The sequence below is a fragment of the Gymnogyps californianus genome, chromosome 7 (genome assembly GCF_018139145.2).
Source record: "Gymnogyps californianus isolate 813 chromosome 7, ASM1813914v2, whole genome shotgun sequence".
NCBI lineage: Eukaryota > Metazoa > Chordata > Aves > Accipitriformes > Cathartidae > Gymnogyps > Gymnogyps californianus.
In genome coordinates this window covers 31364515-31376543 of record NC_059477.1, presented here as the reverse complement: position 1 = coordinate 31376543, position 12029 = coordinate 31364515, and the positions used below count along the sequence as shown (strand labels likewise).

Below are 12029 nucleotides of genomic sequence, written 5' to 3'. Positions count from 1 at the left end.
TTTAAAACTATGAAGACCAGAAGGAAACGTTTGCGTGCTGTACACCAGCCACATCTACCCATCAACTCCATGGTGTGTATCTCTACAGAACATGGAAGATACAACTTGTCGGTTCTTTGCACCAACTGAAGCAGATCTGGTACCCAGCAAACACTTAAAACTCCTTCTGGCTGCAGGGCAGAGGTGTCTCCTCGCTGAGAAGCTGTGCCATACCGCTGTCACGCTTCAAAATAAGTTTTCTGGAGATTTTCAAGGTCAAACTACACAGTTTATGAACCGGCAATTAGCTGGAAGCAAAAAGTAGTCCTGGTTTTCCGTCACTCTGGAAATAGTGTGGTGTCTCCCAGACCCGGGGTTAGCATCGACCACGGCGGACAGCAACAGGCTGTCGAGGTTCAATACATCTAACCTTGCTGTATTCTTTCATTTTTAAACCTCCCATAGTCATTTCCTTCCTGTCGTGGAAATAATGGAGCCAGCAATGGATTGCTCCCCTCTCAAGCGCAGGGTAATGAACAGCCATCAGAAACATTTGATATTTCCATGATGTGAAGCATCAATGGCCACATAGAAAACTGTACCCATTTTTGCAGTACTTAATTTACTGTCACGAGCAAGCGATCTGTGCGAGAGAGCAGGCATAACACTGATACACTTTTATTACCCTGGCAGGAGCCACATTATTGTTTTCTGTTTTCACATTTCTTAGCAACAACATTTTTTTGTTCATAGGTTTCTTCATAGGAGCTCGGCTGAAATTATTTTGATATTGTACCCAATTTACATCCTGACTTACATCAGCCTGTCCACGAGCGAGAGCCTTGCTTTCTGCCTGACAGCCTCCTGGCAGTTACTACTGTCTTCTGCTGATCCATCACTCCTCTGGCGCCGGAAGAGACAAACCTCCCTGCCTGGCGGAGGCCGCCCATCCTGGGGAGCAGCTCGGTCCCTGGCAGTCCCTGCCACTCCAGGTGCTGTCACAGCCAAGGAGGCTCTGGAGCAAATAGGTACAGACTCATGCGCCGAGCATCACTTCTGCGTGCCGGCCCAGAGACCCACAGTCCCGTCCCAGCCAAGATAAAATCATCTTTAAGTACCATGTGAGTGTACAAGGTAGGACGAACTGTGATGCTTTAGCATAGGCTAAGACCTATTCTGAAAATCTCTCTCAAAACGGTCTTTTCTGCACCTCAGTGGCAGTTGAAGTCATTTCTGTATGAGGTTGTGCTGTTTTAATTCACACTTCTGCTGCTCATCCGCTCACCACAAACCCTTGAGAGCTGCCCTTTCCTTTGCCCACCAGAGATGCTCTTTCACCACCAAAACTCAACCACGAAGCTACATCCATAATCCCAGCCTTCGGCTCTGCAATCAGAGGCAGGTTTAGGAGAGCCCCGGGAAGAGTTTGAGGTTCAGAACATGGTGGGGTCAGTTCGTCGGCTGCCGGCGTTCCCTCTGCCTGCGCTCACCTGAGCCCCACTCACCAGCGTCCCACTGAGGCGGCATTTCCCCATGTGCTGCCCATGGGAGGCTTGCATCCCCTGCCCATTGCCTTTTAGTACCTGGGTACTTATCATGGCTGTATGTCTGCGGCCAGGCAGACGGATGGACAGACAGAAGGACGGATACGCTTTCTCATGGCACAGCCCTTGCAGCCCCCAGGGAAGGCATCCAGCCTATCCTGGTGCCACTGGCAGAGTCCCTCCAGCCCCGGGACCTGCCTGCATGTACGGAGCAAAGCAGAAAGCTCCCAAAAAGAAACCTCGCTGCGGCCATGGGACCTGCTGCAAAGCCTCCTGCTGAGAGTCCGGGACGACCTGGGGCTGCCCCACTGCCATGGGGCCGTGCTCCCGTGCTCGTTTGGCTCCTGAAGAGTTAAGGTGGTTTTTGTAGCCCTTATCCAAGGATGACTTCACTGGGTGACTGGCCTGCACCAGGGGAGGAGAGCGTGCTGCTCCTGGCAGCTTGCGTGAGGAGTCCTGGCATGGCGCACGCTCCGGGACTTCCCCTCGGCCTGCTCAAGGCCAAGCTGTTAGCAAAAAAAAATCCCCTGGTTGCAAGTTTGTGTTCATATGGCAGTGGGTGCAGAGTAACATCAGTGGCGCGTGTCAGGTAAAGGCTAATACCTCGGTTCCTGACAAAACTCCCCGGCTGCAGCCCAAACCGTGCTCCGGGGCAGGTAAAGCACCATGGCCGCTCGGCCCTCGCGACCCCCAGCAGGAGAGTAAAGGCAGGCCCACCTGCATGTGGGTGCTGCTGCTGCTCTTCCCCAATGTCAGCATCCCCTGGTGCTGGGCTGCAGCCCAGAGATGCCAGAACACCCATACCTGGTCTCTACAAGTGGCCCTGAGTTTTTCCCCAGCCTCTGCTGGTCCCACGGCCATTAGACACGAGGTATCTGTGAGCGGCTCCCCCACATCTGGGCACATCTGGACACAACACCAAGTGCCTGCACCCAGCCCGGCCCCCAGCCCAGCTGCTCCCGTAGGGTCCGTCTGCCTCTGTGCAACTCCAACGTGGTCGGAGAGGAAGCCACCAGTGAGCAGCCGGCAAGGATGTGCCAAGCAGGAAAGAGAGAATAAATGTCATTTGTATGCCAGGGAGACGGCAGATTTCAACAACAGCAAAGATAAAATAGAACCAGGTAAAAAAATCTCTTTGAGAAAGGATGAGCATAGAGGGTTCACCAACACACAAAACTACAACGGGGATCTGAGATGGACCAGAGATCTGAGATAGGGGATGGATCAGCTCTCATCCCCCCAAGGATGGAGATTTCTGTAACACCACAAAGATAAATACAACCGGGAACTGTATCATTAGAGGAGCCTTAAGCTCCCATATATAGCCTGGAAAGAGGCTGTTGCTAAGAATAGCGGGGCCCAGATATTCCACAATATGAGAGTTGACAGATTTCTTCCCAGCACTAATAGGATGTGAGGCTATTTTAAACTTGCCCTGGTAAGTAGTCAGGGCATTATTGAAGAGCTAGCCCTAGAAAATAAACATGGATCAAGAGATCCTGGGTTGGGTCCATTTCAATTAAATGCAGAATAAACACAAGGAAGGTAATTACAAAGGGTCTCCTTTCCAAAAGCCTGAACAGAGACGTTAACAGTGGGAACCAGCAAAATCACTGGCTTGCAGCATCCTGAGCCATGAGCCCGGATGAGGCAGGGTGTGAAATCGGAGTCGGGATGGTGTGGTGGGGCAGCGGGGGCTGCCACTGCTGCCAGCGCCTTCCCCTCCCTTGGTCCTCTGCTTGCTGGGGGCCCCTCTGCCCCAGCCCACCCCCTGCGTCCCTCGGTCTGCGGGGACCCTCGGTCCAACAGCAGTGCCGGACCCCGACCCGAAATCCTCACTAAAAGTGATGGAAATCTTTCTGTTGGCTGGGTTGGGTGTTGGATGAGGCAACATTCATTTAGACTAAGCAACCCCCATTTCGTAGCAGTATCTGCAGTGGTTTTCGGTGATATTATAGCAGAAATAAACTATTCCCCTGTATTTTCTTGGAATTAATGAACAGTGATGGCAGCATATCTGAGTAACCTCTTTAATGTGCAACAACCAGTACGTAAAGTAACACGCACTTCATGGTCAGATTCCAGTTTTAAAAAGAAATGACAGAGTGGATGTGTTACGTTGACAAGTATATAGTGGTTTCAACATTATTTTCTTAAAAATAAAAATACATCACATTGAAATATCAGATACAAAAAGTAGAATTTGCCCTAAAATAAAATTTTATCAAATCATTTAAAAAATTACAAAAGTAAAATGCATACAAACTCCAGTAAAATTGAACAGTCTTACAGGTCGAGGATAGTTTACAAAGACGCTCTCCAACATGTAAAACCCTCTTCCTTCTCCGTATGTTCATGCAGTTCAAAAAACCCCAACTATTAGATGCGTAATTAAAAGCTGTTTTTTCCACCTTATCAAGTACTTGTTTCTAAAATGCACAGCGGAAGACATTAAACTTGGTAGGGGAAAAAGAGATTTTAATCTAGCAAATATCATAGGCAGAGAAAATATAAACGTATCTGGAAAATACATCGTTGTCCCGGGGGGGAGCAGCAGCTGGTGGCCGGCTGCCCATGGGGACGCCCTGCGGCTCTGCCACGCTTGCTCAGCCAGGCGACGGGCGGCAGCAGAAAGGTCGAGGCATGCAGGAGAGGTGCAGGCAGGAGAGGTGCAGGCAGGAGAGGTGCAGGCAGGGGCCGGGGTGAGGGAGCCAACTCTGTTTTTGCATCATGGCTTTGCACATCCAGGGCGTCCAGAGAGCACCAGATACAGCCCGGGGGCACCGCACCCCCCTGACCGCCCCGGGCAGACCAGCTCTCTGAGCATCCCTTCCCTAAACATAACCATTTCCCACCGGTTTGTTAATGCATCCTGTCCTGCCAGAGGGATTTTCTATCCATACAGTACGTACTGTCTATGCCTTATAGATTATGCTGGCCAGGCAGAGAAAACCAGGGTCTGCACTCCCGACAGAAGTCTCAAGGCTGAGGACACGCAGCCCATTAAACAGGGCATTTCCCACGCCCTGCTCCAGCCCTTGTCCCTCACAGGATCCCAGAGCACCTCCCAGCCCCAACCACAGTGTGTCCCTGCCTGGGGAGGGGCATGGGGCACCCCCTCCCCCTTTACAGGTGGTGGGGAGAGCAAGGCACCCCACGCACGAGCACCCCTTCCCCAAGCCTCTGAGCAGCTCTGTGACCGAGCAAGCACAGTGCCCGGGCTCTTGCTACCCGTCCCAGCGTCACACAAACCTGCACATCCCCTCTGCAGAGGAAAACATGGGGTTGGGGTTTTTTTGGCTTTTACAAGCAGATGGACTAAGGTTGGAGAAGTGGCTTGAGCCTAAAGGGAAAAGCTCTCCATAAAGAAAAAAAGGTTTTGCTCATGGTATTTTCTTTATGTAGCAATACAAAGTGAGCGCAACTAGTCTGTCCAGATATAACAAGCGGAGAAATCACATGGGGGAAGCTAGTGGGGAAAGAGACCGTGGAAGGAAAAGCTGTTATTGCAGAGAGAAAGTCCCACCTGCCTTCTCTGCCGCACCTTGGAAAACCAGCGCCTCTACACCGTGTGCCACAGCCATAGCTGTTCCTGTGGCACAAATCATGTCATAAACCTAAAACAAAGGTCAGAACCTCATCCTTGAGGAAGTGAAAAATGAGACTCTTCTAAAATTGGGCTGCAGAAGACATCCCTCCTGCGCAAATAACCCAGGCACCCACCAACGTCGCTCCTTCTCGGCATCCTGGCTGCAGCGCTTCCCTTCTCCCTCTCCGCTCCGATCGCTGCCCCCCGGCCTGGGCACGGAGCTTCCCGCAGCACTGCTGGGGGTTGAGCAGTGGCAGGAGGAGCGCTGGGGCTGCGGGAGCAGATCCAGCTCCAGGCAGGCATGAATTGCTCCAAACACGCTGCGATCCCAAGTAAAAGGCAGGAGCCAGCACATCTGTGCAAATATTTGCTTTTGCTTGTCAAAACTTTGGACAGAGTTACGTTTCTTCCTCTGTGTATTAGTTTCATCTGTCTCGAAACACAAACTGCAAAAATTATAAGCAGATTGACATCATCTTCTGACTTTACTGGGGCTGCTGCCTGCTCTGCGGCAATTCTCCTCCGCCGTCTGAAATGACACCCCTGGAGGAAGCAAGGCAGATATTCCTGTGCCACCTACAACCCACCTTGCAGCAGTAATGGCTGCCGGGAAATGAATGAAGCCTGTGTTGATTCTTATGATCTCTCACACGTGAAGCAGTAAGCCTGGAGGCTGTCCCTCTGTCGGAAGGGAGGCAGCAGCCACGAGGCGGCTTTTCCCCCCTACACGTGCTCCCCTCCTCCTCCCAGCCCCGATGCTGGAACCCACGGCAGATGATGAAGTTCTTGTTCGTTTTGGCAGGGTCAGCATCTACCCTTGCATGACTGTGCATCCACGAGCACCGCTGCCTCCTCGCGCACACCACATCCCTGCTCCCCAAGCCTGGCACTTTAACAACACTGAAAACGGCACCACCAACATCAAATACCAAATCGATACCAAATATTCATGCATGCTTTCATACCAGTGTAGCAGTTGTCTTGCCAAGTTATTACAATGATCCATACTTAGTCTAAAAGAAAGCCCCCTAAAACTAATGAAACATAAAAATGCCTTTGTCATAGATACTTATTAATATTTGCAAGTGATCCAATAGAAGAAATGAAGATGAACAATTAAAAGCCTGCTGTCATAGCATTACAGGACAGTTATATCCACTGTGCAAACTGTGTAATTCCCATTCATATTTCAGTCAATCCTCACAATTAAATAGCACTTCCCTTTCTAGTAACAACCAATATATGCATATCAATCAATTCAGCTTGTTTATATTGCAGTGTAAGGCTACGCAGTCATTTCCTAAGTTTACTGTAGAACAAGCCAGGCATTAACATCCTGTCACCACAAAACTTCAAATTTTATATGGATTTGATCAACTCAACACAATATTTCAGTGTTGAAATGCCCTCTGGAGCCCCTCCCCTCCCCTTACTCCATCCATCAGCCTGGCGCTCCCCCAAGTTACCAGTGCAAACACTGACACAGCCTGTGGTTTTCCAGCTCCCTCCAAGATTGAAGACATCCCACTCCCATTCCTTTCAGCTCTGTCAGATGGTTGGGAATAACTCAGTGATGCTGTGAACCTGAATACCTAACATGCATGGTGCCTATCAACTTGGCCTCTCTAGGTATGGGAGCTAAAATTATAAGTTCCAGGCAAATTATAGTAGCTCATAAAAGATATATGACAAAATGTCATATGTCACATATGTGCAAAATCCTTTGGGTCTGCACTTTCTTCCAGCTTGCATGATTTTCTAAAAATCACTATTTTTAGACATATTAAGTACATGGTCGGCCAACCCATCCCTCTAAAATTGGCTTGGGAGCACGGAAGCTCATTTCCATACCTCTGGCTCAGAGGAGCAGGCGGCCCCTCAGGAAGGTGAAGGAATGAAAATGGAATTAATGGGTAACAGCAGTGATGAGAGACAGTAAACAGTGCCGTAAGTGGAGCCTACGTCTACTAACCCTGAGCTTCCTCATTAGCAGCATGAAAGCTAGCACAGCTCCGCAGCTCGCGAGAAGCCAGCAGCACTGGAAGCTGAGCTGAAAGTTGTTACCAAGCCAAGCAGAAACCTGAAGAGCAGCCCATACTTAAAATGAAGAACCATTGAGAGAGAGCAGTCCCTACAGAGCATCCTTCCTAGCATTTTCAATATAAAACCTAGCACAATTACTTGCGTGTTAGGGGGCTCTGCACTGCTGGGAAAAAATGTTCTTCAGGGCCGTGAACTTCTGGGCCACAAAGAGAAGCAAACATTGTGACTTCCCAGGGCACCTTCCTCTGCTGACAAGTCGCAGGCCAAGCAGCAGCCGATGTTGGCTACTCTGCGGCAGTGCAAGGTAATGCCTCATTTAGATAAAAACCCCGTTGTTACTGACTCTGAAGTTAGAGAGACTTAGAACTTTCACTAATTAATAAGAGAAATATTAACTGTTTTGAGCCTATTCTGCACTACTGCTAATTGTATCAGCACTGCTTAGGGCTCTCTCTGCGGTCGCAAACTCTAACTTCCAATAAAGTGCGGTTATCCTGATAGCTTGGACCCTTGGTAAATCCAAACAAGAGTGGACCTAGTGATAACCCTTATCCAAAAAATATTCCCACGGGTCGAGTTGGGTTACTGACATGAAATGGACTGCTCCTCCACAGAAGGATGCTGCTGCTGGACACAGATGGGGATGAAGTATTTTTCGGAGATCTCAGCAAGCACGTTCACAATCCTCACCTCCGTCCTGAGCCAGACTTGCTAATCTAATAAAATCCTGAAGCCTGAACACTGTGTGTGTGGAATGCAGCAGTGTCCTGCACAACTTCAAGTAATTTGGGAGCAAGCCTTTGGTTTTCACTCAGGCACATTTCCATCAGACTCGCTGGGAACTCTGGTTGAGCCCCGACTGCAGAACGGTGCCTGCTGTGCCGCTCAGCTCTGGATAATGTCTCTTTTTTGGTGCAGAGGCATCGAGGGCTGTAATTAAGACCGCACACGACAGTGCCCAAGACAGACACAGTGTATTGGGTTTGTGTGGCAAGGTTTTGGTAGCAGGGGAGCTACAAGGGTGGCCTCTGTGAGAAGCTGCTAGAAGCTTCCCCTATGTCCGATAGAGCCAGTGCCAGCCGGCTCCAAGATGGGCCCGCCACTGGCCAAGGCCGAGCCCATCAGCGACGCCAGTAACGCCTCTGGGATAATACATTTAAGAAGGGGAAAAAGTTACTGCACAACAGCAATTGTAGTCGGGGAGAGGAGTGCGAGTATGTGAGAGGAACAACTCTGCAGACACCAAGGTCAGTGAAGAAGGAGGGGGAGGGGGTGCTCCAGGCGCCGGAGCAGAGATTCCCCTGCAGCCCGTGGGGAAGACCATGGTGAGGCAGGCTGTCCCCCTGCAGCGCATGGAAGAGCCCACACCAGAGCAGGGGGATGCCCGAAGGATGCTGTGACCCCGTGGGAAGCCCACGCTGGAGCAGGCTCCTGGCAGGACCTGTGGCCCTGTGGAGAGAGAGGAGCCCAGGCTGGAGCAGGTTTGCTGGCAGGGCTTGTGACCCTGCGGGGGACCCACGCTGGAGCAGTCTGTTCCTGAAGGACTGCACCCCGTGGAAGGGACCCACGCTGGAGCAGTTTGTGAAGAACTGCAGCCCGTGGGAAGGACTTACATTGGAGAAGTTCGTGGAGGACTGTCTCCCGTGGGAGGGACCCCACGCTGGAGCAGGGGAAGAGTGTGAGGAGTCCTCCCCCTGAGGAGGAAGGAACGGCAGAAACAACGTGTGATGAACTGACCCAAACCCCCATTCCCTGTCCCCCTGTGCCGCTGGAGGGGAGGAGGTAGAGAACTCGTGAGTAAAGTTAAGCCTGGGAAGAAGGGAGGGGTGGGGGGAAGGTGTTTTAAGGTTTCATTTTCTCTCTCATTATCCTACTCTGATTTGATTGGTAATAAATTAAGCTAATTTCCCCAAGTCGAGTCTGTTTTGCCTGTGACAGTAATTGGTGAGTGATCTCCCTGTCCTTATCTCGACCCACGAGCCTTTTGTTATATTTTCCCTCCCCTGTCCAGCTGAGGAGGGGAGTGACAGAGCGGCTTTGGTGGGCACCTGGTGCCCAGTCAGGGTCAACCCACCACACACAGAAACTTCTACCAAAGCATCAAAGTTCAGGACAGCAGTAAGCAATTCACACCGACTCAGAAAAACAATCCACGGGGTTTAAAACAAGATGTTCTCTCTTCTCCCCTGACTGTACGGAGAGTCTGCATCTGGCAGCACTGACAAATATTGAATTTTTTGATGCTTTCTGGAACAGAGGCAGAATAGGTTATAGTCTGAATACTGCCTGAAGTGCTTCTCCATCTTAAGATAGTCAGGACAGTGAAAGGATTAGAAATCTCTGTCACTCGGGACAGTGCCTGAGCTGTGCAATTTTAATCTTAATATAGCTACAGTAAATTGCAGAAGCAGAGCTCCGAAGAGCCATCCGAGCTTGCAGTTCTGCCATGACAATGCAACTCCAATCAGACTCTTGGCAAGCGATCCTTGGTTTCAGAAGACAATAGGTAGCAGCAGCTACTGGATACCGAAACTATTCCAGGCACTAAAACATAGTAAAAAGAAGTTGGACAGTTAATACCATTCATCTGAAAAATGGTAAGAGGATGATGCCAGCAGATCTGAACATGCTGGTTAGATTGATTTAGTTATCCCAATGTAGGTTAGCTCCATTTCTACAAAGAGCCTGCTTCAAGACAGAAAAGATCATTTAGTAGCTGATATAGGCAATGAGCTAAGTCAATTTTCTGTTACTACAGTAAATACATCCATTGCTCTGAAAACATAAAAGCAGGGAACAGCTTGTTTTATTTTACTGCACAGATACACTCCTGAGTTAAAGGTATTAGTGGCATATTCTCTCTGCAAAAGGAGAGCAGCAGAATGAACGGATCCGTGTCTGAAAGGTAGCGCTCAGTTCAGGGTTTATTTGAGTGAGCTTACAGAGCCGGTGTCACCCCCGGCTGGCAGAGAAGAGCCCTGCACAGGAGCAAAGGGCGTTCGATTCAGACTCCTACGGACCCAGAACCCTGCACACCAGCCTCCTCCAACACGTGCATGCACCTCCTGCGACAAAATTGCTACGATAGGAAATCACTCGCCCCCTGAAAAAAATTCATGTCGCAGAGAGTGTATGTATGTGTTTCCATTCACGGCAGTGACTGCTTTAGTTACAAACAGTGGCATACCACCATCCAGAGACATGATTACTTAAAATAAACCTATGTAAACACATACCCTTATATAACTTATATATAAAAGATATATATATAAGTTTTATTTGTGTATACATAGACATAAATACGCACGCGCACACACACACCCCCCAACACAAAGCACAGAACACACACACGGAAATACTGTAAATGATGCTGAATGGAAATCTAAGAATGTAGTTAAGAAATTATTAGCAGGTTTAAAATTGAGTTAAAAAACTATTCAAAGTGTCTTTAATATTTATGTTCAAGTAAGGGCCAGAACGACCACAGATTAGTACTGATAAAAAGAGCTGGCATTATATTTCCCATATTATGCCAAAACTCATGAGTTATTTCTCATTGTCAAACTCATTGTCATTTCACTATCAGGGCACCTCATCAACTAGAAAGATTTTTTTTTTTTTAGGAAACAGTGATTTTAAAGACTTGGTTTAACAAACAACATTATTTAGGCACCCTCAATCATAAAGTAATCCTAAAAACCATGCACACCTTAGAGTATCAGAAGAGAACTAGTGTGACTCAGACATCCACACCCACCGTATTCAGTGGCACGAACAGGTCTTCACAGTAAAAAAGGCAGTACTGGAGATGGGGGATGAAAAGGTGACACAGTGGGGGCCTTTAAAACAGCAACATTTACCAAGAGTGACTCTCCAGTAAACTTCTGAGATACCACAGATGCTCCATATTCGGGAGATACAGAACCATGGTGGTAGTTCAGAGATGACTGCGGGTGCAAGTTGGGTTGCAGTGGCAGCTAAAGCTATCGTTTACATGTGCTCCAGGGTGATAACAAACACTTCTAACAACACTGCAAGGATTGTTTGGGATATTTAGTATGGCTAAAAACCCTGGTACCAGTGTCTTATATCAGAAATCACTTTATTAGAATGTGAATGTAGTGTACAAGCACCAAATCGTTTTAGCTTAACTGTTTAATGGACATTCATTATATAAATGACGAGTGACTTAAAAGAGAGATCTTTAAAAAAAAGATTTTTTTTTTTTCCTTTTATCTTTTTTTTTTTTTTCCTTTTGTTAAGGTTATTCACTATTTCTATTCTGATAGAAGACTCCGAAGAGTACTGGTACCCTGGTGTGTATAACCGTGAGTCGGCACACACGCACGCACACGCACGCACACACAACTGTACACCTCACTGCTATATCAACAGCCTTTTAAATAGAGAGCCCCAGCTCTGGCAGCGGGACCTGTACATCAGATATATTCTCTTTGTGCATTTCAGCATCATTATCACCATGTTTATCGCAAATCAAGGTGGTCTTGAACATAAGAACAGCCTGTCCCTCACCCTCTCTAATAAAGCCACAATTAAGTCTTGTAATTTCTTTGTTTTTCTGCTGTTCAGCTGTGCAAATCCAGGCAGATGTGCAGACTGCAAAGCTGACTTCCAGTCTCTTCCAACCCCTCACCAGTTCGGTGTCATCACACAGAGACGACGACGTCAAGATAGAGTCTGTCGTAGGACTCGCGGAAGCACAGGATGAGGAGCAGGCTGAGCAGACACGATCCTGGCAGGCACCAGTTGAACCAGGAAAACTCTGTAAAGCAGAAAACAGACCCAACCTCAGAGTTATCAAACATGTTCCGTGTTTAAAGCGACCAAAACCTTGATTGATGGCAGGTTTGAAG

The 12029-nt window shown here is 48.6% G+C and overlaps 1 protein-coding gene across 1 annotated transcript in view; it reads right to left on the bottom strand.

Moving 5' to 3' along the window:
• Positions 1-11412: 11412 nt before the first annotated feature.
• Positions 11413-12029, bottom strand: part of SLC49A4 (solute carrier family 49 member 4) — a 64013-nt gene continuing 63396 nt past the window's right edge. Inside the window, 1 exon segment of the mRNA XM_050900441.1 lies at positions 11413-11938. Coding sequence (XP_050756398.1) covers positions 11823-11938 — 116 coding nt within the window. The 3' untranslated portion in view covers positions 11413-11822.